General features: G+C 43.6%; 1 protein-coding gene across 3 annotated transcripts in view; it reads left to right on the forward strand.

Moving 5' to 3' along the window:
• The first annotated feature begins 2,385 nt into the window (after positions 1–2,385).
• The window catches only part of NRIP3 (nuclear receptor interacting protein 3), a 29,982-nt gene continuing 7,084 nt past the window's right edge, over positions 2,386–25,283 (forward strand). For 2 of the 3 annotated variants that reach the window (XM_042233077.2, XM_004016169.5), the window contains exons 1-3: positions 2,917–3,167; positions 24,152–24,313; positions 24,819–24,901. In XM_042233077.2, the coding sequence (XP_042089011.2) occupies positions 2,994–3,167; positions 24,152–24,313; positions 24,819–24,901 (419 nt within the window). In that variant the 5' untranslated portion in view covers positions 2,917–2,993. Of the gene's footprint in view, positions 2,551–2,916; positions 3,168–24,151; positions 24,314–24,818; positions 24,902–25,283 lie in introns of those variants that run through there. The other variant, XM_042233078.2, reaches the window with a different exon arrangement.

The raw sequence follows: 25,283 nt of genomic DNA on the forward strand, positions 1-25,283 counted from the left end.
TTGGTCTTCTACCTTGACCCGTGCTTAACAGCAGTGAAGGTGTAAGTCTGGCTGAGGAAGATCTCTGAGACATGAGGTGGCCAATCGTGGCTGTGGCCATAGATCCAACTGCAGAACACAAATCCCACTACAGCAAGGAGCTCTGCATTCACAGAGAGGTTCTCAGCTCCAGCCAAGGCCCTATTTACTTTCCCATAACACTTGATATGGACAAATTCCAATTCAACTGGAGACATTCAGCTCCTGGCTTTTTGGGTAGGAGTGTGAAGGGAATCTAGTGATGAAAGGAGGCCCTTTCTTCTGTCAGGACATCCCCAACAAAAGGCTGTAAGACTGAGCTGAGCTGCCAGCGCTGCCGGCGGATGGGAAGTTGGAATCTGCCTGCCTGGCTTCCTCTCAGAGGAAAGTAGCTGTCCTGGCCACAGCCCCAGGGGCCCTCATTGTTGGACCTGTCCTGATGGTTTACCGAGCTTGGAGGCACCTGTCCTGGAGAGACAAGGCCAGTCTTTCACTGTTGCCTGGGCGACTCAGGCTTGGTGAAGTGACCAGGCAGGGATCCAGGAGACAGGACAGAAGGGACCAGGGCAGCCACTGTTGTTTACTGCTGGCAGCATGCCGGGAGGCTGGAAGGTGAGCTGCAATCCCATCGCCCCTCTAGGAGACTGTGTGTTCAATGTGTATGTTGAGGGACAGGGAATCCCTGGGGCCTCCCTGAGGCCAGCTAAGCAGCCTTGGCCCTTCTGGATTTATTTCCCTGCAGAAGTATGTGAACTCTGAGTCTAGGGCAAGTGCTAATGGCAGGAACTGAAGGAAAGAAGCAGGAGATCAAACTCAGCCCTTCTGGATCTGGGAAGTTCAGCACAGGTTCTAGGGCAGACAGTCTGAGGTTAAAATCCCAGCTCTACCAGTAGCTTTACTTGGACAAGACTTTAACTTTTTGCTGTACTTATACTATTGTTTACTGAGCACCTTCTGTGAGCAAGGGATTCAAAGGTAAGCAAAAATGGACTGAATTGCCTTCTTGGAGCTTATAGTTAATGAATGAGGTAAATATTCACCAAACAACCAATAATATCCCCACCTCAACCACCAAAAAAAAAAATATCTAGGAGAGATGCATAGTTTATAATTCTCAAGAGCGTACTCTCTGGGAGGTCAGAAAAGGCTTTCCTAAAAAAAAAAAAAAAAGATAGTGGAACTGGGTCTGTTTACTGCACAAGGTAGGAGGGATCATTCCTGCAGAAGGAACAGGATATTCAAAGGTAAGCCATTTGGGAAGAGAGCATGGCTCCTCCAAGGAACTGCAGGAAAGACAAATCATGAGGCTGAAGTACGTAGTGGAGATCCAGGTGGGTGCAGACCAGGCAAGAATGTGTCTTTAAGAGCTATAGGAAACCTCTCACGTGCTCTAATCAGGGATATGAGATGACCACAGCAGCAAACTATGGATTGGAAAGGAACCAAGGTACATTCAGGGGACCAGTTAGGTCTCAGATATTTGTCTGTAAAATGAGGATAATGACCAGGTGGCGCTAGTGGTTAAGAACCCGCTTGCCAATGAAGAAGACAGATGTGGGTTCCATCCTGGGTGGGGAAAATCCCCTGGAGCAGGGCATGACAACCCACTCCAGTATTCTTGCCTGGAGAATCTCATGAACAGAGGAGCCTGGTGTGCTACACTCCATGGAGTTGCAAAGAGTCGACACTACTGAAGCCACTGAGTACCCACAACAATACCCTCTCATAAACTGATGCCAGGATTCAATGAGAGACTTAATTTTAAGTATTTATTCTGGTGCCTGGCACATAGTAAAGGCTCAGTAAATGTTGCTGTTACTTTTGTTGGTTCTCTCCAGAGAGCAAATCTTTCTGCTTCATGCCTGCTCCCGTGAAATGGGGTGGTAGAGGGTAGGGGTGGTGGTTTCTAGCCTGGAAACGCGGTTTGTACTAAATCACAGCGTCGAGGCCAGGGCCCAGGACGCCTGAAGGCTCGATTAGAACGCTTGAAAAGATGAAAGATTCACAAAGAAAACCGGGTTCCAGTTGCTCCCCGGCATGCTGGAGAGACCGGTTAACGACCCTCTGGACCGTAAGCCCGAATGTTGCCTGAGAAAAACGTGCTTTTCTGCCGGGTTTTCCGAAGAGCGAGTGCAGGACTCGTACTCTTGTGCAGTCGCGCGAGGACCCTCGCCACTCCTCAGCCCCAGGCTGACTGGCCGGCATCCACCAGGCCCTGCTTCCCCGGCTCGGATGCGCTGAGGGAGGAGGAGGGTCCCCAGAAGGCTGACTCTGGCCGGCCCGCAGGGGCTGCCCCCTCCCCGGTCACGTGGCTTGGTGGGTGGGGACCGATCTGAAGTTGGAGAAATCCAGGGCTATCCCAACTTCAGAGTGCGCCGCCTGTTCCTCCGGATCCCGGGCTCAATTTGAGCGCTGGGGCTCCAGGAGGAGCGCGAAGGTGGGAATTGGTGAAGCCGAGCAGCGGCGCAGACGGCGGGACTCCGGGCATGGCCCAGCTATCGGTGATCCCAGGATCGGCCACTGCGTGGACAGGTGAGCTGTAACCAGGTGGTGGCGGCTGCCGGCGTGGGCGAGGCCGCTCGGAAACTGCCCGCCCCCGCGCCCCCAACACACCTCCTCTGGGTCCAGGGGATACTGGGCACCTACAACGGGAAGGACCGGTTGGGTAAAGTGGCCCCAGTAGACTCCTGGCTCTCCGAGTCAGTCCCGCTAGCGCCACTCCTCCTCGCCCCCACTGTCCCCGCAGCCCGGCTGACGCGGTGGTGGGCAGCTGCGGGGAACGCCGGGCAGCCGCGCGCAGGCCGGGGGAGCTGTGCCGGCCCCGCCCCCCGCGCGTACACAGACTGCTCCGCGTGACGTCACGCTCGGCTATAAAAGCTGAGGCGCGCGGCTCTCGCTGCGCTGGAGGAGCTCGAGGCTGAGGGCTGCTGTGGAGCGGGGAGCGACGGGGCCGCTGGGCCGCGGGCGCCTCAGCGATGTTTTACTCAGGGCTCCTCACCGAGGGCGGCCGCAAGGATTCAGACATGCGGGAGGCGGCGTCGCTGAGGCAGCAGCGCCGAATGAAGCAGGCCGTGCAGTTCATCCACAAGGACTCGGCCGACCTGCTGCCCTTGGACGGCCTCAAGAAGCTGGGTTCGTCCAAGGACACGGTGAGCCCCCGCGGCCGCACCCGCCTCGGGGACCCCGCGTGCGGCGGTCTGTCACCTTTGCGCTGTAAGGTCTCCTAGGGCCCGCCCTTCGCCGCTTTCACTGAGTCACCGGCCCGGCCCCCTCGGTCTCCAGCCGCTGTCCGCTGTCTCTGGTGCTCTGTTGGGGATTGCGCTCCATCCAGCATCCCCCTGCTTCAGTTTCTCTCGGGATTCCAGAGTAGCTCTTCCAGCTCGCCCTCGCTTCAGCGCACCCTCCTCCCTTCTTTCTCCTCTGGAGTAGAAGAAACCCTGCCTTCTTGCCCTCAGCTCCCCTTTCCTTTATTTGTAGTGCGGAGTTTGATTGCCGGGGCCTTGAGCCTCGCGGCCAGGGTAGCTCCCGCTGCCTCCTAGGCTGCTTGGCCCGTCTTGTGACTCCTAGTGGGTGTGAGGAGGAGAGAACGAAGTGGGAAGGGGGCTTTCTGGGCAGTCCCCATATCCAGATCGCTTTTGTTGAATCCATTTCCCCTCTGTGCAAAATTTACTTTTCCGTTTGATTTTGGTCTCATCTACCCTTGACCTTCCAACGGGAGGGGGCGGGGAGAGAAAAAGGGTGACCGTGAAGGTTTCCTGAGCCCTAGACCTCTCTTCATCATTTTCCTCTCCTGCTGCTCCATCCCCAAAGAGTGGATAGAGGGAGAAAGCCAGGCTGCTCCCTCTCATCAACGGCTAATGTGTGGAGCTGGGTCTGTACTGGGGCTCCCGCAGTTCTTTCTTTCTTTTACTAGCAAGGTTGTTCTTGGCATTAAGAAGGAGAAACTCCAGAACTGGAGGTCTGAGTTCAAAGACCATACTGTCCTCTATCTATAGGGGGGATCCTATAGGGAGATAAAGGTTACTAGTTTAAAGAACTGTATCTAACTCCCCTCCTTAATTCACTGTAGTGGTGCTGCACCAAATTGACGTTGTTTTGTGCTTTCATCTGGAATTTTCTTGTAGTTTAACTTGTTTTCTTGAAGTTCATAATCACTTTATTCATTTAGGCAATAATTTATAAAGCATTAATTAAATGTCTTTTAAATAAAGTGGATGCTTTCTATAATTTTGCCAGTATTTTTGAGGTTTTGGAATGTTTAATTTGTCAGGGAAGAGAGTATCAGCCTGGACCACTGAAATTGCCATTTCCAGCACATGTTGGGTATGGAGGGCAGAGCTGCGGAATCCACTTTTCTTTTTTTAAAATTTATCAACTCTAATGAGACATAGATATCAAGATCAGATTTGCCTTCCCCTATTGTGATAGAGAGTTATTTTTAGCTATTTATGTGCAGGAGATGTCTACTCAGTTATCCTGCTATGTTTTTTAAAGGATGTTTTACTTGAACAAGCCGCAGGATAGGTAATCTGATTCATGCTAACTTAGAGTGGTGGATAAGTGAAATGTATTCTTAGAAAAGAGATCACTGTCTTTCTTCCTTCCATTTTACAGCAGTCAAAATTCATGTAGCAAATCTGGTACAAATCTTCTTACTTTCAGGCCAAAATAATCCTAGTTCTTGGAAGCCTCAGGAGCCAATAAACAGTAATAGAAAAATAAGTCAAGTGTGGAATTTCCCCCCCTTTATGCTGAATTTAAGATGTTTCACATTTGGTTGTCCTTGGGATGTCGAGGAGTTTCCTAGCCCTGAGGAACTGCCTCTCCATTCTCCTGCCAAGCATTCTTTATACTGCTTCATCCTGTGTAGGAAGAATTCCATCTGCTTTTCTGACTCCATCTGTCTCAGTTGAGCCACATAGGAGCTGCTAATATGGAACGGGCAGTAGGCCAGAAGGAAGAAACATCCTCAAAGCAGGTTATTGCCATGGATGTGACACACTGCAATTTACTGTGAGACCCTAACCCATGGTTCACAATTTCTCTCCCCACTGCCCTCCACTGCCAGGGAGCTGATACTCTCTTACTGTTCGCACACCTGGAGTATGCAAGTGATTGCACAGAAGAGTTAGAACCAGTCACAGATGCTAAGGCAGACTGAGATAGGGCTAGGAGAGCTCTGGGTACTGGGGTGAAGTGGCAAGCTTAAGCTTTCTTGGACCTTATGCTGCTGCCTTTGAATAATCTTAGAAATAACCTTAGAAGTACTGTGTCACTTGTCTTTATGGATATAGCTGGTAGTATAGACCAGTGTTGACTCAATGTTCTGTCACCGAAGTGAAATTTGGAGGATACCAAAATTGATTAGACAAGTGTATAGTACAAAATAGGCAGATTCTTTACCACCTGAGCCACTACTGAAGCCCAAAATTGATTATATAAGTCTATAGTACAAACTCAATAGAAGTGGGACAAGAAAAGGAAGGGGTGGCACCAGAGGAAGATAGGAGGGAAAGGATGAATTAGTTCTCATTGACTTTGGGGTTTGTGCTAGTGAGAAGACTGTATGTTGTTTTCTTCATACTGGTGACCTATATTAGAATTATATTGTTGAGTATTCTGAATTATCTACCTTTTACCATGCTGTTTCTATAATATTCACTATTTGAATCCAGCCTGCCAACTTTTTTTTTCTATTGGCAAAGAGCATCCATAGACAGTCAAATGTGATCTTGTTCTCTTGGCCCCAGGGAACTGCCCTTGCCCTATTCCTGTTTGTGTGTAGTTGGCTGCTACAAAGTCAACTGTGGAAATTAATCTTATTTCTTATGTCTGGCTCTCTTATTTTGTTTGTCCTTTCATCTTGTGCAGTTTGTGTGTGTGTGTATTAGATTAAGAACTAAAATCAGAGATATAAGTGAGTAATATTTTATTTCACTTATCATTATTATTATTCAAGTTGATGAAGCTAGAAAAAATCACTCTTGGAACTTTGTGTATTCTAATTTCTTTTTTTTTAGCTACCAGATTAATAAATATTCTTCTCATTGAGGTGAAGACTTTTCAACTTTTAAAAATGGTCATATCATGGTATAATATGCTGTCTTTCCGTTATGATAATAGTACTGACCATCAGGGTATATCCTTATTCAGGAATAAAAAGAGGGTTTTGCTTTTCTCCCTATGATTGCTTCTGCTTATAGCCAAATGCTTTAAGAAAACTCACTAAAATTAAAAGGCTGGGAAAGGAAATAAAGCAAAGCCAACCAACCGTGAAATGACCAGCCCTGTACTCTTGAGTATGGGTTTACCTGATGGCTCAGTGGTGAAAAACCTGTCTGCTAATGGCAGGAGATACAGGTTTGATCCTTGGTTGGGAAGATCCCCTGGAAAAGGAAATTGCAGCCCAATCCAGTATTCTTGCCTGGGAAATCACATGGACAGAGGAGCCTGGTGGGGTGCAGTCCATGGGGTCAAAAAAGAGTCAGACACAACAGCCGCAAGGAATACTCTGAGTATCTGATCTTCCTGGTCAGAATCTCTATCAATGAGGGCAGCCTTGGGTGTTACTCTATAGATTAATTTTTCATAATGCCACAAGACATCCAGAATGCTGTAGATTTTGATCCAGAGGACTTTGGCGTTTTAGAAGAGAAGCATGAAATAGCAGTATAAATCAGTATCTGGTGCAAACTGAAGATTTCCAGAGCCATGATCAAATCCTAGTTATAGTAAACATTATTTGAACACAAGCTGTGTTCAGGACAGAGTGCTAGGAACACAAAGAAGAAAACAGCAAAGTTTACCTATACAAGGAATTTATAGATTGGGGGAAGGATAGGACCAATTGATTTATTTATTCCCCAAATATTTATTGAACACTTTTTACATGTCAGGCATAATCTAGGTATTGAAGATATGATAGTGAACCAAAACGGGTTTCCTGCCCTCACAGAACTTGCATTCTTGTGGGCGAGAAGGTAGAAAATAAATCAAGTAAATATATACTATATCAGGTTGTAATCAGTGCTATGGAGAAAATAAACCAGGATTAGGGAATAGAGAGTGTAATGGCCAGGTAGGATGAAGTAGAGCCTTGCTCTTTTATCTAGGGTGATCAAGGAAGGCATCTCTGGTAAGATGATACTATAGGAGATATTGAAGGGAATGAGAGAGCAAAATATCTTGGGGAAAAATGTTATAGGCAGAAGGAACAGCCAGTGCAAAGGCTCGAACATCATTGTGCTCGATGTGATTGAAGAATTATAAGAAGGCCATTGTGGCCAGAGCAAAATGGGCAAGAGGAAGTGATAGGAGACAGCATCAGGGAGATAGTGGGAGTCCAAAGTACTTAGAGCCTTATAGATCACTGTACAGATATTTAATCTGATAAGGGAAACTGGTGGAAAACGTTTTGCAAAAGGATGAGATGATGTGACATTTCACAAAGCAGACTATTGTGTGGTTTATGCTGTAGGGGGCAAGCGTGTAAGCAGGCAGACTGGTTAGGAAGTTGGTTAGTTAGCGTTTAGATAGTAATCTAGGGAAAGATGATGGTGCCTCAGAGCAGTGTGCTAGCAATGAAGAGGACAAGAAAAGACCAGATTCTGGGTTCTTTTGAAGACAGAGCTGACAAGTTTAGTTGAGAGTTGGATTTAAGATCTGAAAGAAGGAGTCGTCAAGAATGACACTTACGTTTTTGATCTAGTCATTGGAAGAATAAAGTTTGTCATACACTGAAATGGCTAAGAGATGCAGGTTAAGGATAGGAAATAAGAATCAGGAATTTGATTCTTGAACAAGTTAAGTTTGGGATGTCTATTAGTTATTCAAGTGTAGATGTTGAATAGATAATTCCATGAGAAGATGAGTAATACCACCAGGAAGCTTATGCCATGTCAAGAGATTACAGTCAATCAGCACTAGAGAAGTTCAGTGGAAGCAGTGACTGCTCTGGCCTGGTGTGACAATCATGATGGAGAACAACATCTGATTAGAGTTTTATCATCCCCTGGAGAGTCAACTGACTGTGATATTATATAGAGAGGAGGCTGCTTCCAGAGCATGCCCTATAGAACCTCAGAATAAGAACTTTATAGGTTATCTGGTTTAATTCCCTGCCCCTGTATAAATCCTTTCCTACAATAATGCAGCCCACCAGGGGTGACTGAGAAACCACCATCTCAGGAATAAGACTGTTCTCTTGAAAAAGCATGACTATTGGGTCATAAGGCAAAAGTAAAGAGACAGAACACGGAAGGCCTGGGGCAGTGTGACAGACTGCCTTCGGTAGAGTCCCATGTGATTTTGAGCAGCTGTAATACCAAGGATAATCTGTGTTTCTATGGTGTAGAAAGGGTCACGTGTTGTATATTCAGCTTATAAATAAAGAGAAAGCACAGAAATTAGTGCCCCTTTAGATTTCCAAGACAAGATAGAGACACGTATATTGGGCTTGAAGTGAGATTCAGTCAGGAGTCCGTGTCTGTCTACAAACTATACATGAGGATGAAAACGGAGTAAGCTGTTTCATACCCTTTTAATAATAATAAAAAAAAGTGATCAGCTTCAATTTTAAGTTGAACATGAGGGTTTAAAATACATATATACACATACATATAATTTGCGTGCTTACTCTATACCTGACACAACGTTAAATGCTTCATATGGACCATCTCATTTCATCCTCACAAAAGCTCTTCAGGGTACTTACTAACTTGAACCCAGCTTTGCCTGACTCCAAAGCATATATATTTTAAACAATACTCTAAGTCAAGAGTTGGCAAACTTTTCTGTAAAGGACCAGATGTAATTGTTTTTGGCTTTGCAGGCCAGTCTCTGTCTCAGCTACTCAACTGTGCTGTTATAATGCAGAAGCAGCCATAGACAGTAAACAAATGGGGTTGTTTGTGTTCTAATAAAACTTTATTTACAAAAGTGCACAACAGGCTGATTTGACTTGTGGGCCATATTTGCTGACCTCCTGGTAGGCTGCAGTCCATGGGATCGCTAAGAGTCAGACACGACTGAACAACTTCACTTTCACTTTTCACTTTCATGCATTGGAGAAGAAAATGGCAACCCATTCCAGTGTTCTTGCCTGGAGAATCCCAGGGACGGGGGAGCCTGGTGGGCTGCCGTCTAAGGGGTTGCACAGAGTCGAACACGACTTAAGCAACTTAGCAGCAGCAGCAGCATTTCTAAGTGTTCTATTGCTAAGCTAGAAATCTTGGGTTTCTCCTTTGAGAGTAAATACTACAAAGAAGGCAGATTCTGTAATTTCTTCTATTTTCCAGTCTGGTCCATCCTATAAAGTGAAGTCACTCAGTCGTGTCTGACTCTTTGCGACCCCATGGACTGTAGCCTACCAGGCTCATCCGTCCATGGAATTTTCCAGGGAAGAGTATTAGAGTGGGTTGCCATTTCCTTCTCCAGGGGATCTTCCCGACCCAGGGATCGAACCCAGGTCTCCCGCATTGCAGGCAGACACTCTACCTTCTGAGCCACCAGGGAAGCCCCATCCTATGGACCACAGAAATCTATTAGACTGATTCTGTGTGGATTCAGTGCAGCATAGGTAAGTGATTGAGAAGGTGACCTTAGAAGTTCTTGTTTAAATCATGATCCCATGGCATCCTGCAGTAGAGCCTGCTTCCTCTCACCTCACTTTTCTTCCCACTCTACAGGCTGGTTAGAAGAAGTATTTAATATTTAACCTCAGCTGTGCTACCTAGAATACAACACTGCCCACAAGGCTCATTTCCTTCAGAAGCTCCTGGTGGTGATAAAGACCTCACATTTGAGCTTGCCTGCTTAGGATTTAGATGCCTAAATGCTGGTTAAGGTTTAGCAGCCACATTAGTGGGAACAGTAGAGAACCTGGGACTACTTGGGTTAGTAGTTGCCTTGTTGAACTAAAACATAAAGCAGGATCCACATCAGGAAGGTGACTTGAGCTATGCCCAAAAGGCCACCATAGTATCTGCAGCATCTATCTGACTAGTGCTGTACGTCTTGAAGGATATCTGGAAAGTAGAAGATAGCCCTTGGAAAGCCAATATTTCAATAAACATAAAATAAACCACTTAAGCAAATTTGCAAAGCAGCAAGTAGTACAAAGTATGTAATGTATGAGTATTGAAGGGATTCTGAAAGAAAGAACTAGATGATGTTGATCAAGAAAGCTTTCTGAAAAAGTGAAGTGTAGAGATTTGTTCATTCAGTATGAATTCTGAAAGTAAGAACTAGATGATGTTGATCAATAAAAGTTTTTTGAAAAAGTGAAGTATAGAGATTTGTTCATCCAGTATTATATCAAGACCTGGAGATATAGCTGTGATCAACACAATGAAGGCCCTTGCCCTTGTGAAATTAATACTCTAGTTGGGGGAGTGAAATAAGAAACAACTAAATAAGCAAAATAATTCTGAACTTACAATTACTATAAAAGAAATAGTGGGATATGTTAGTAAGAGGTGGAGTATCTCCTTTAAATAGTGTGGTCATGGAAGATGTTTTTGAGAAAGTAATGTTTGAGCTGAGACTTGAATGATGAGAGCAAGCTAACTATTTGAAGTATTAGGGGGAGGACATTTCAAACAGAGGGAATGGCAGGTACAAAGGCATTAGAAGGGTAAAGAGTTTTTGAGTGTGTATATAGAATGTATGAAAAGTTGGCAAGACTACAGAAAAGAACTGTACAAAAAAGCTCCTAATTACCCAGATAACCACAATGGTGTGGTCACTCACCTGGAACCAGACATCCTGGAGTGTGAAGTCAAGTGTGCCTTAGGAAGCAGTACTATGAACAAAGCTAGTGGAGGTGATGGAATTCCAGCTGAGTTATTTCAAATCCTAAAAGATAATGCTGTTGAAGTGCTGCACTCATTATGCCAGCAAATTTGAAAAACTCAACAGTGGCCACAGAACTGGAAAAGGTCAGTTTTCATTCCAATCCCAAAGAAAGGCAATGCCAAAGAATGTTCAAATTACCACAAAATTGCACTCATTTCACATGCTAGCAAGATTATGCTCAAAATTCTTCAAGATAGGCTTCAGCAGTATGTGAATTGAGGATGTCCAGAAGTACAAGCTGGATTTAGAAAAGGCAGAGGAACCAGAGATCAAATTGCCAACATATACTGGATCATAGAAAAAGCAAGAGAATTTTAAAAAATCTACTTCTGCTTCATCGACTATGTTAAAGCCTTTGACTGTGTGGATCACAACAAACTGTGGAATATTTTTAATGAAATGGGAATACCAGACCACCTTACCTGTCTTTTGAGAAACCTGTATGCAGAACAAGAAACAACAGTTAGAACTGGACATGGAACTACAACCTGGTTCCAAATTGGGAAAGGAGTAAATCAAGGCTGTATATTGTCACCCTGCTTGTTTAATTTATATGCAGAGTACATCATGCGAAATGCCCAGCTAGATGAATCACAAGCTGAAATCAAGATTGCCAGGAGAAGTATCAGCAACCTCAGATATGCAGATGATACCACTCTAATGGCAGAAAGTTAAGAGGAACTAAAGAGCCTCTTGATAAAGGGGAAAGAAGAGTGTGAAGAAGTTGGCTTAAAACTCAGCATTCAGGAAACGAAGATCATGGCATCCGGTCCTGTCACTTCATGGAAAATAGATGGGGGAAGTGTGGAAACTGCCAGATTTCAGGGAAAATATAGAAACTGTCAGATTTCATTTTTGTGGGCTCCAAAATCAATGCTGATGGTGACTGCAGCCGTGAAATTAAAAGTCGCTTGCTCCTTGGAAGAATAGCTATGACAAACCTAGACAGTGTATTAAAAAGCAGAGACATCACTTTGCCAACAAAGGTCTGTCCAGTCAAGCTATGGTTTTTCCAGTAGTCGTGTATGGATATGAAAGTTGGACCATAAGAAGGCTGAGCACCGAAGAATTGATGATTTTGAACTGTAGTAATGGAGAAGACTTTTGAGAGTCCCGTGGACAGCCAGGAAATCAAGCCAGTCAATCCTAAAGGAAATCAGTCCTGCATATTCACTGGAAGGACTGATGCTGAAGCTGAAGTGTCAATATTTTGGCCACCTGATGTGAAGAGCCGACTCATTGGAAAAGACCCTGATGCTGGGAAAGATTGAGGGCAAGAGGAGAAGGGAGCAACAGAGGACGAGATGTTGGATGGCATCACTGACTCAGTGGACATGAGTTTGAGCAAACTGTGGGAGACAGTGAAGGACAGGGAAGCCTGGCATGCTGCAGTTCATGGGGTTGCAAAGAGTTGGACACGACTTAGTGACTGAACAACAATAATGGTATGTATGTGGAGGTTGGAGAGATAGACAAGGGCCAGATGGTGCTGAGCCCTATAGACTATGGTAAGAAGTTTGAATTTTGTCTGAAGAACAATGGAAAGTCATTGAAGGGCTTTAAGTAAGGGAATGTATTATCTCACATATTTTTAAAAGCTTGCTCTGGTTGCTGTGTAGAGAATGATTTGCAAAAGAGTGAGGGAAGAGGTGGAAGACAAGCCAGGGGGCTGTTGTAGCACAGATAAGAGATGACAGTGGCTTGGATTAGACTGGAGGTAGTAAAGATGGGGAGAAGTAGATTGATACCAAATAAATTTCAGAGGAAGCAGCAACAGTACAGATCATCCTCAACCTACAGTGAGGTTACATCCTTATAAACACATCGTAAGATGAAAATATTGTTAAGTCAAAAATTCATCTAATATACCCAGCCTATCGGACATCATATTTTAGCCTAGCCTACCTTAAACGTGCTCAGAACACATTACCCTGCAATTGGGCAAAATCATCTAACACAAAGCCTGTTTTATAATAAAGTGTCAGATATCTCATGTAATTTATTGACTATCACAGAAAGTGAAAACAGAGAATGGTTGTATGGGTCCAAAAGAGTTTTAAGTGTATCAGTTGTTTGCCCTTATGATCATGAGGCTAACTGGGAACTTCAGCTTGCTGCCTCTGTCCAGTGTCATGAGAGAGTGTTGTGCTGTGTAGCACTAGCCCAGGAAAAGATCAGGATTCAAAGTATGGTTTTTACTGAAAGTGTATTACTTTGGCACCATCACAAAGTTGAAAAATAAGAAGTTGAACCATTGTAAGTTGGGGAACTCGGGATATACTTGGGATGGAAAGTTAGGAAGTTTGATTCTCTTCTGAGAATCAAAAGAATCAAAATGGGTGGGTGGGTAATGGTGTCATTTTACCAGTTTAGTGGAAAGAAAGTAATCCAGAAGATTAAGATGGAACAGGACTTTGAGGCTCACGCCTCTTTTATTACTGATGAAGAATGTGAGACTGATAAAAAATAAGTAATACTTAGATTAGTGATTTACTCAAGGTTGTGTGTGACAAGTGGTCATTTTGCTGAAATAGAAAGCCTTCATGGAGGAAATAAAGGTAAGATTGGGAAGCAGGATGAGTTAGTGGAAGGTCTTAAATGCTAAATTGTATATTTTGTGTTTAATACAGCTGGTAAAAGAACCACTGCAGGAGAAGGAGACCATGATATAATGTTTTAGGAGATTATTTGAACTTAGCTATAACAGCAGAAATGGGGAGGAATCTGTGAGGTGTTAAAACAGCAGAATTTCACTCACCAAGATGAAGATGATGGGAGAAAGCATTAGTTTTGTGGGAAAGATTAGTGTGACAAGTTAAGTTTGAAAGTGCCTGTGAGGTGTCTAAGTGGAGAAGTTCAAAGAGACAGTTGGTTCTATGGATCTGAAACTCAGAAGCGAGGGCTGGGCATGAGACAGAGTCATCATCATAAAGGCAGTTATTTACACAATGAAAGTAGGTAAGATTGCCCTTAAAGGTTTTGTCAAGTGAGAAGGGGACCCAGGAGAGCAATGAGGAACAATAACATTTAGGAAATGAGCAGAGGCAAAGGAACCAATAAATGATATAGATGTAGAATAGACAGAAAAGTGGTTTTAGAAGCCAGTGGAGGAGAGTTTCAAGAAAAACAGAATGTTCTTTATTAAAGCATTGTTTCTAATGGCAAATATATAGAAACAATCTACATGTCCATTAGTAGTTATGTAAATTGAGGTGTGTTTGTACCACAGACTCATATGTTTACAGATGATGTCCTGTTTTAAAATGCAGAGGGTAGGGCATATGTGAAAAAAAAAATAGGTGCTAAGGTTTTTGGATAATCTGACATTACATCTGCATTGGACTGCAAGGAGATCAAACCAGTCGATCCTAAAGGAAATCAGTCCTGAATGTTCATTGGAAGGAGTGATGCTGAAGCTAAAGCTCCAATACTTTGGCCACCTGATGTGAAGAACTGACTCATTAGAGAAAACCCTGATGCTGTGAAAGATTGAAAGCAGGAGGAGAAGGGGACGACAGAAGATAAGATGGTTGGATGGTGTCACCGACTCGATGGACATGAGTGTGAATAAGCTCTGGGAGTTGGTGATGGACAGGGAAGTCTGGCATGCTGCAGCCCATGGGGTCACAAAGAGTTGCACACGACTGAGCAACTGCACTGAACTGAACGGAACTGAAGTTACATTATTGGGGTGTGTGTAGAGGGGTATCAGCATGCGTACCTGTGTGTGCATATGCACACATGTACATGCACTTTAGTTTTTGCACAGTTTGGTAGACAGAGTTAGTTGGCTAAATTATCACCCATTTTCAGCCCTTTTCTATCTATCTGATTCCTCTATGGAGAAGCTAAATTCATCTACATTCCATTGCCATTAGAAGTGGCCATGTGAATTCTGACCAAGAACATATAGGTAGAAAACTGCTGAGGGAACTTTTGGGAAAGCTTTTGCTTTCCTGATAAAAAGGATAGTTGACAGAGAGTCCTCTCTTCTTTCCTCATTCCTTGGACGTGGTTGTAATGCCTGGAGCTGGGGCACCCATCATAAGACCATGAGGGAATATCCATGAAAATTATAGAAACAATAGCCCTGAAATTGTTAATCAGCTGAATTAATGCCAGCAGCTACCTACCTCCATCTTCTTGTTATATGAGAAAAAATATATACCTCCATTCAAGCCCCACAAAGTTGGTTTTTCTTGTGGCTGTATGCTTTCTTAATGTGTAGGGTATATTTTTTAAATTTACATTTATCAAAAAAACATGTATATAATTTAAAACTTAAAAAAATTTTTTTGAACTGTTCCTTAATTCTCTTATTTCTCTCCATCATGTCCCCTCTCCTACTATGCTAATATTGTAATATGTTCAGTTCAGTTCAAGTCAGTTCCTCAGTTGTGTCCGACTCTTTGCGACTGCATGCACCGCAGCACGCCAGGCCTCCCTGTCCATCACCAACTCCCAGAGTTCACCCAAACTCATGTCCATTGAGTCGGTGATGCCATCCAACCATCTCATCCTCTGTCGTCTCCTTCTCCTCCTGCGTTCAATCTTTCCCAACATCAGGGTCTTTTCAAATGAGTCAGCTCTTCTCATCAGGTGGCCAGAATATTGGAGTTTCAGCTTCAACATCAGTCCTTCCAATGAATACCCAGGATTGATCTCCTTTAGGATGGACTAGTTGGATCTCCTTGCAGTCCAAGGACTCTCAAGAGTCTTTTCCAACACCACCGTTTCAAAGAATCAATTCTTCAGCACTCAGCTTTCTTTATAGTCCAACTCTCACATCCATACATGACTACTGGAAAAACCATAGCCTTGATTACCGGCCTTTGTTGACAAAGTAATGTCTTTGCTTTTTAATATGCTGTCTAGGTCGGTCATACCTTTCCTTCCAAGAAATAAGCATCTTTTAATTTCATGGCTACAATCATCATCTGCAGTGATTTTAGAGCCCCAAAAAACAAAGTCTGTCACTGTTTCCACTGTTTCCCCATCTATTTGCCATGAAGTGATGGGACCAGATGCCATGATCTTCGTTTTCTGAATGTTGATCTTTAAGCCAACTTTTTCACTCTCCTCTTTCACTTTCATCAAGAGGCTTTTTAATTCTTCTTCACTTTCTGCCATAAAGGTGGTGTCGTCTGCATATATGAGGTTATTGGTATTTCTCCTGGCAGTCTTGTTTCCAGCTTGTGCTTCATCCAGCCCAGCGTTTCTCATGATGTACTCTGCATAGAAGTTAAATAAGCAGGATGACAATATACAGCCTCAGCGTAATCCTTTTCCTATTTGGAACCAGTCTGTTGTTCCATGTCCAGTTCTCACTGTTGCTTCCTGACCTGAATACAGGTTTCTCAAGAGGCAGGTCAGGTGGTCTGGTATTCCCATCTCCTTCAGAATTTTCCACAGTTTATTGTGATCCACACTGTCAAAGGCTTTGGCATAGTCAATAAAGCAGAAGTAGATGTTTTTCTGGAGCTCTCTTGCTTTTTTGATGATCCAACAGATGTTGGCAATTTGATCTCTGGTTCCTCTGCCTTTTCTAAAACCAGCTTGAACATCTGGAAGTTCACAGTTCACGTATTGCTGAAGCCTGGCTTGGAGAATTTTGAGCATTACTTTACTGGTGTGTGAGATGAATGCAATTGTGTGGTAGTTTGAGCATTCTTTGGCATCTCCTTTGTTAGGGATTGGAATGAAAACTGACCTTTTCCAGTCCTGTGGCCACTGCTGAGTTTTCCAAATTTGCTGGCATATTGAGTGCAGCACTTTCACAGTATCATCTTTCAGGATTTGAAATAGCTCCACTGGAATTCCATCACCTCCACTAGCTTTATTCGTACTGATGCTTTCTAAGGCCCACTTGACTTCACATTCCAGGATGTCTGGTTCTAGGTGAGTGATCACACCATCGTGATTATCTGGGTCATGCAGATCTTTTTTGTATAGTTTTTCTGTGTATTCTTGCCACCTCTTCTTAATATCTTCTGCTTCTATTAGGTCCATACCATTTCTGTCCTTTATTGAGCCCATCTTTGCATGAAATGTTCCGTTGGTATCTCTAATTTTCTTGACGAGATCTCTAATCTTTCCCATTCTATTGTTTTCTTCTATTTCTTTGCACTCACTGATTGTTGAGGAAAGCTTTTTATCTCTCCTTGCTATTCTTTGGACCTCTGCATTCAAATGGGTGTATCTTTCCTTTTCTCCTTTGCTTTTTGCTTCTCTTCTTTTCACAGCTATTTGTAAGACCTCCTCAGACAGCCATTTTGCTTTTTTGCATTTCTTTTTCTTGGGGATGGTCTTGATCCCTGTCTCCTGTACAATGTCACGAACCTCCGTCCATAGTTCATCAGGCACTCTGTCTATCAGATCTAGTCCCTTAAATCTATTTCTCACCTCCACTGTATAGTTGTTAGGAATTTGATTTAGGTCATACCCAAATGGCCTAGTGGTTTTCCCTACTTTCTTAAATTTAAGTCTGAATTTGGCAATCAGGAGTTCATGATCTGAGCCCCAGTCAGCTCACGGTCTTGTTTTTGCTGACTGTATAGAGCTTCTCCACCTTTGGCTGCAAAGAATATAATCAGTCTGATTTTGGTGTTGACCATCTGGTGATGTCCGTGTGTAGAGTCTTCTCTTGTGTTGTTGGAAGAGGGTGTTTGCTATGACCAGTGCTTTCTGTTGGCAGAACTCTATTAGCCTTTGCCCTGCTTCATTCTGTACTCCAAGGCCAAATTTGCCTGTTACTCCAGGTGTTTCTTGACTTCCTACTTTTGCATTCCAGTCCCCTATAATGAAAAGGACATCTTTTTGGGGTATCAATTCTAGAAGGTCTTGTAGGTCTTCATAGAACTGTTCAACTTCAGCTTCTTCAGCATTACTGGTTGGGGCATAGACTTGGATTACCGAGATATTGAATGGTTTGCTTTGGAAACGAAGAGAGATCATTCTGTCGTTTTTGAGACTGCATCCAAGTACTGCATTTTAGACTCTTTTGTTGACTATGATGGTTACTCCATTTCTTCTAAGGGATTCTTGCCCACAGTAGTAGATATAATGATCATCTGAGTTAAATTCACCCATTCCAGTCCATTTTAGTTCACTGATTCCTAAAATGTCAACGTTCACTCTTGATCACTTCCAATTTGCCTTGATTCATGGACCTAACATTCCAGGTTCCTATGCAATATTTCTCTTTACAGCAGTAGACCTTGCTTCCATCACTGTCTTTAAGCTTCCATTATTACCATTGAGTAGTCATATGTAATTCTGATTCCTAATCCTTTGTATTTGAATCTTCTTTTTCTCTCTAAAAACTTTTGGAATCTTTGTCATCCATGATATTCCAGAAATTCTTAATTGTGTGAAATCTTGGTGTGGATCTTTTATCTTTCATTATGCAAGGCTCCATGTGAACCCTTTCAATCTGTAAGGTCATATCCTTCAGTTCTGGTGTAGTAGGGTGCTCCACCCTCGTCCTCAGCTGTTGTAGGAAGCTGTTCTAAGCCTAGCCAAACTATCAACCAACCAAAATCTTTTGATTTACTCTTACAAAAAAGAATAAAGTATTGGCATTCTTCCCAGCTGTCTGGGTCAAGTAAGAGTCCCATGCAGGCTTTATATTAATCTCTTTCCAGCTCTAATTGTACCCTCCAACTGTAGTTTCTAATACCTCTATTCATCAGCTTTCCCAGGGTTTTTAAGTAGGAAAACTGCTTTTACAGCTAGACCCCCAAGTATCAGTTCAGTTCAGTCGCTCAGTCATATCTGACTCTTTGCGACCCCATGGACTACAGCATGCCAGGCTTCCCTACCCATCACCAACTCCTGGAGCTTACTCAAACTCATGTCCGTCGAGTCAGTGATGCCATCCAATCATCTTATTCTCTGTCATCCCATTCTCCCGCTGCCTTCAATCTTTCCCAGCATCAGGGTCTTTTCCAATGAGTCAGTTCTTCGCAGGTGGCCAAAGTATTGGAATTTCAGCTTCAGCATTAGTCCTTCCAATGAATATTCAGGACTGATTTCCTTTAGGATTTACTGATTTGATCTCCTTGCAGTCCAAGGGACTCTCAAGAGTCTTCTCCAACACCACAGTTAGAAAGCATCAATTCTTAGGTGCTTGGCTTTCTTTATAGTCCAACTCTCATATTCATACATGACTACTGGAAAAATCCAGCTTTGACTAGGCAGACCTTTGTTGACAAAGTAATGTCTCTGCTTTTTAATATGCATATATATGCTTTATACCCCCAAGTATAAAATAGTCCAAATGTAATAATTTATTGTTTTAAAATTAACAGTTCTACTGGAAAGGTCAACAAGATAGCCCTCTTCCATGTAGTCATTTGGGGACTCAGGCTAATGGTGGCTTTTTATCTTAAACATGTTACCTCCAGGAAGGTTACCCTAGGGGTCATCTCCATTTCAGCCAGTCAGAATAGGAGAAGAGTATGGAGGAGTGTGCACAGGAGAGTTTTATGAGCCAAGCCTAGAAGAGGTGTGTGTCACTTTCCCTCACATTCTGCTTGCCAAACTCAGTCATATGGCCTTATCTAACAACAGGAAAGACTTATCTGTCCAGAAAGAAGAGGAAATCATGGATTTTAGTTAGCGGCTGGCGACCTCTGCTACTCTAGTGTTCCATGAAGTAGAATGGTATGAAGAATATAGCTTTCTCTAGGTGATGGCACCCCACTCCAGTACTCTTGCCTGGGAAATTCCATGGACCGAGGAGGCTGGTAGGCTGCAGTCCATGGGGTTGCTAAGAGTCAGACATGACTGAGTGACTTCACTTTCACTTTTCACTTTCATGCATTGGAGGAGGAAATGGCAACCCACTCTAGTGTTCTTGCCTGGAGAATCCCAGGGGCAGGGGAGCCTGGTGGGCTGCTGTCTATGGGGTCGCACAGAGTCGGACATGACTGAAGTGACTTAGCAGCAGCAGCAGTCTAGGTCATTTACCAGTTTTTGGTCTGTTTTTTAGATTCCAAGATTTTGTCACTATCTCTTTTGTTGTTGTTGTTGTTGTTGTTTACTCTTCACTTTGTGAAAGGATTAGGCCTTTCTAACTCCAAGATTTGGAGAAGGCAATGGCACCCCACTCCAGTACTCTTGCCTGGAGAGTCCCATGGACGGAGAAGCCTGGTAGGCTGCAGTCCATGGGGTTGCTAAGAGTCAACACAACTGAGCGACTTCACTTTCACTTTTCACTTTCATGCATTGGAGAAGGAAATGGCAACCCACTCCAGTGTTCTTGCCTGGAGAATCCCAGGGATGGGGGATCCTGGTGGGCTACCGTCTCTGGGGTCGCACAGAGTCGGACCTGACTGAAGCGACTTAGCAGCAGCAGCAACTCCAAGATTGCCAGGAGAAATATCAATAACCTCAGATATGCAGATGACACCACCCTTATGGCAGAAAGTGAAGAGGAACTAAAAAGCCTCTTGATGAAAGTGAAAGAGGAGAGTGAAAAAGTTGGCTTAAAGTTCAACATTCAGAAAACGAAGATCATGGCATCCGGTCCCATCACTTCATGGGAAATAGATGGGGAAACAGTGGAAACAATGTCAGACTTTATTTTTTGGGGCTCCAAAATCTTTGCAGATGGTGATTGCAGCCATGAAATTAAAAGACGCTTACTCCTTGGAAGAAAAGTTATGACCAACCTAGATAGCATATTGAAAAGCAGAGACACTACTTTGCCGACTAAGGTCCGTCTAGTCAAGGCTGTGGTTTTTCCTGTGGTCATGTATGGATGTGAGAGTTGGACTGTGAAGAAGGCTGAGCGCCGAAGAATTGATGCTTTTGACTGTGGTGTTGGAGAAGACTCTTGAGAGTCCCTTGGTCTGCAAGGAGATCCAACCAGTCCATCCTAAAGGAGATCAGCCCTGGGATTTCTTTGGAAGGAATGATGCTGAAGCTGAAACTCCAGTACTTTGGCCACCTCATGCGAAGAGTTGACTCATTGGAAAAGACTCTGATGCTGGGAGGGATTGGGGGCAGGAGGAGAAGGGGTCGACCGAGGATGAGATGGCTGAATGGCATCACTGACTCGATGGACGTGAGTCTGAGTGAACTCCGGGAGTTGGTGATGGACAGGGAGGCCTGGCGTGCTGCGATTCATGGGGTCGCAGAGTCGGACACAACTGAGCAACTGAACTGAACTGAACTGAACTCCTTCACCATCATTTTAGTGAAATTTTGGTTGGGAGCAGAGGTAAATGTGCAGTTCCATTGTCATTTAAAACATGAGGGCATAATTAAATGACTACAGAAAAGCATCTCTGAGATTCATATGAGTTTATTGGCTGTGAATTTTCAGCTCCTGAACTATACTGTGAGTACTTTTAGTTATAAAAATAAATGAAAATAATTATATTACTGACATGGAAAAATGTCTTTCATATATTAAACAAAATTTTTAAAATTTAGAAGAGTATTATGATGTGATCCTATTTTTATTTATGTTTGTAAATGCATTAAAATTTAGGGAGGACTCCCTGGTGGTGGTTGAAATTGTGCATTCTCAATTCAAGGGGCACAGGTTCAATCTCTGGTTTGGGAACTAAGATCTCACATGGATCTAAGACAGGAAAAAAAAGGAAGGATATTCTTCTAAATTTGATGGTTGTCATTTGTAGGGAGTGGAACTAAGAAGGGTGAGGTGCTGAGGAAGCTTTCCCTTTTAATTGTATATGCTTTAGTGATATTTGAATATTTTACATTGAACATGTGTTATGTTTAAACCTTTTTTGGTTACTAAACAAAGGAATAGTCCCCAGGGCCAAATACCCTAGAGAATGAAGGCTGAAAAATGTTTATCAGATTTGGAAATTAGGAGATCATTATTGGTATTGTGGGATCAGAAGTGATTTCAGTGAAAAAATATAGAATGTCAGGAAATAGAATAGTGATTTCAACCTTTATTAAAGGCCAATTAAGACAAGGGTGTGATTAGATTGGGCTTCCCAGGTAGTAATAGTGGTAAAAACCTGTTTGCCAATGCAGGTTCAATCCCTGGGTTGGGAAGACCCCTGGAGAAGGGCATGACAGCTCACTCCAGTATTCTTGACTAGAGAATCCCATGGACAGAGGAGACTGGCAGGATACACTCTATAGGGTCACAAAGAGTTGGACAGGACTGAATCACTTAGCACATGATTAGGTTAGGATGTGGCATTGAAGAGACAGGATCTGGAGTTCTGTGGAGGAGTTTTCTCCCCAGTATATGAGAACTTGGAGTGTATATTAATATATAGGCTATGGAGAAGGGGTCTAGGAGGAAAATTCAGAAGAGAGATGACTCAAGGGAAATGATTTCAGAACCTTCCTCATTTACCTCATATGTCCAATGATTAGACTCCTCTCAAGATTTAGAGTATCCAGGTAAAGTGGTATTCAGCAAGACCACTGTAGAAGGAAAGCCACAAACTTTAGGTTGGGAGGGCCTAGGTTAGACAGCCTTTGAAGTCCCTTCCAGTCTTCAGTTCTACAAATCCAACTTATCTGAGTTGGTTCTGCTAAGCATGGATCTGACAGAAACAAACACCTGCTTTCATATAAATCTAGGCTTATTAGTGAAAGAGATAAGAATGAAGAATTTCTGTTTCTTTTGCAGAGCAAAGCATTCTCCCAGGGTCAAATCGGGAAATCTGACAAAGTTAGCACTTCCTGTAGCTCCTTATCAAGTTAAGAATCTCTCATTTTCATTTAAATGCCCCCCCCCCTTTTTCCCAAGGATGTTAATTTAGAATCTGCCTTGCCAAGAATCAGTGTATTTTGGGAATCTATTTCTTCGCCTCACCAGGGTTACAGTGAGTCATGGCTCTGATTCCTTTCTTCCTCAGAAATCTGTGAGATAGTGGATAATGAAAACTCCAGTTCTACTCCTTGCTGGGGAAGGTTCTAGGAGTGACTATCTTCCCTTTAGAATTGAAATGACGTCTAGAATGCGTCACGAAGATACTTGGGATAAGGCTCTATCCTCTGAGGGATTTTAAGTATTATTGTAAACTGGGAATAATGTGCTCCTGTAGAGATTTCTTAGGTCAAATGACTTCAAGAAGTGGCTTACACTTTCTGGAGGCCACTTGGAGTAGAAAGAGTAACTCTCCTGCTGCTACTGCTACTGCTGCTAAGTCGCTTCAGTCGTGTCTGACTCTGTGCGACCCCATAGACAGCAGCCCACCAGGCTCCCCCGTCCCTGGGATTCTCCAGGCAAGAACACTGGAGTGGGTTGCCATTTCCTTCTCCAGTGCATGAAAGTGAAAAGTGAAAGTCAAGTTACCAAGTCGTGTCCAACTCTTCATGACCCCATGGACTGTAGCCTACCAGGCTCCTCTGCCCATGGGATTTTCCAGGCAAGAGTACTGGAGTGGGGTGCCATTGCCTTCTCTTAGTAACTCTCCTAAGCGCTATCAAAGAGCACACTTGAATTCACATTCCTTATTCTGCATCCTAACATTATGTATCCTGGCATGGATATAAGGTCTAATTAAGCCCCCTGCTTCTTGGTCAGTTTCTGCCCCCTTTATACTCCACTTTTGGCCCATTAAGAGAGAGAATGGATATCAAGCATATGGCAGGAGGAGCCTTATGCTTCTTGAAGTCCAGAGGATAATGGTAAGGATGATTCTCACGGGTTCTGTCAGGTTCTAAAGTGTATCTCCTAAGAGTGTTATTCAGCAGGTATGACCTGTCTTCCCACCTCATCCACCCCATGGATGACTCAGCCCATAGGAGAGAGCCAGGTCACCAAGGCATATGCATTTGAGTCCAAAAGATAAGACTGTGAGTAAGTGAGACTTGAAATAGAAGTACACAGAACTCCTGAAAACCAGTGCTAAGAAGGTTTCTTTGGCCTGTGAGAATTAGCTGCCCTTACTTAAGTCGTCTGGAAAGATATATTTATTCCACATAGAGTAAAGCCACTTTTCTCCAGAAATGCCCTTGTAAGGGAAGGGAAGGCAGGAAGCCCAGGTAGTACAAATCACAAGAGTCCCTTACTTTTCTTTAGCCATGGAATACTGGCCCTGTTCACATTTCCCAGAGTCCCATATTGCTTTTTCATTCACTGAGGTTGGTCTACTGTTCTGATAGTTCCTGCTCTGATAATACTCATGAAATCTGTACTTGAGGGAAGAATAAATAAGAGGCAAAGGTGGAGCTCAGTTATGTGAGGCTCCTTCATTATTTTCATGGCACCTGGGAGACAATGGGGGAAGGGGAACATGGCCTGTCACTAAGAAGCCTCTGCTTTCTGTTCCCCAAGCAACCTCATAACATTCTGCAGAGGCGCCTCATGGAAACCAACCTATCTAAGCTCCGAAGCAGTCGTGTCCCTTGGGCTTCTAAGACCAACAAATTCAATCAGGCCAAGTCTGAGGGGCTGAAGAAGTCTGAGGATGATGACATGATTTTGGTTTCTTGCCAGGTAAAGTTCTGATAATAACTTTTCCAGGTTTTCTGCAGAGTAGGATTCAGGTCTAACATGATCCCAATAATGGGGCCCTTTCCTCCAAATTGTATAGAATGTGGATGTTATCACGGAATTCATAAATGAGTTTTAAGGGCGCACTCTGTGCATCACTGGAAGTGTATGCAGTCTTTTGTATGCGTGTGCATCCTTTATGGGGAAAAGGACTAAATGTTACATCAGATTTGCAAAGGGATATGTGATACACACACACAAAGGCCACTTTGTGTATAAAAGGAAACATCCCAAAGGCCTTTGGGATCCTCTGTCAGCTCTACAATCAGCAGGAAAAAGAACCCCTCAAAGGAGACACCACAATGGATACAGATGGGACACTATCCTCCATAAATGTGAGGATGCTCTCCAACCCTGCCTTTCATGTGACATCTGCTGCTTGCTCTTTGGATTTCTCTTCCCTTTTGTGTCTCTGGCTTCTGTTGAACAGTATATTTTTTCTCCACAGTGTGCTGGAAAGGATGTGAAAGCCTTGGTTGACACAGGCTGTCAATATAATCTCATCTCTTCAGCCTGTGTGGACAGACTGGGGTAAGTAGCCACTTGTACTAAAAGTCAGATGCTATATGCTCTTTGCTTGAATTTATTTTGAAGTTCAGGCTTTCCATTGAAACTGAAACTGTTAGTCACTCAGTCATGTCTGACTCTTAGCAAACCCATGAACTAGCCAACCAGGCTTCTCTGTCCATGGGATTCTCCAGGCAAGAATACTGGAGTGGTTTGCCATGCACCCCTCCAGGGGGCCTTCCCTACCCAGGGATCGAACCCGGGTCTTCCACATTGCAGGCAGATTCTTTATCGTCTGAGCCACCAGGGAAGCATTATCTCCCATCAGTTAAGTTTTGAACAAAGACCTTTGGGCTCTGGAATGAGAGAGTATGAGATCCTTGACTCACTGCATGCCATGCCCTGA

Source organism: Ovis aries, chromosome 15 (genome assembly GCF_016772045.2).
Source record: "Ovis aries strain OAR_USU_Benz2616 breed Rambouillet chromosome 15, ARS-UI_Ramb_v3.0, whole genome shotgun sequence".
NCBI lineage: Eukaryota > Metazoa > Chordata > Mammalia > Artiodactyla > Bovidae > Ovis > Ovis aries.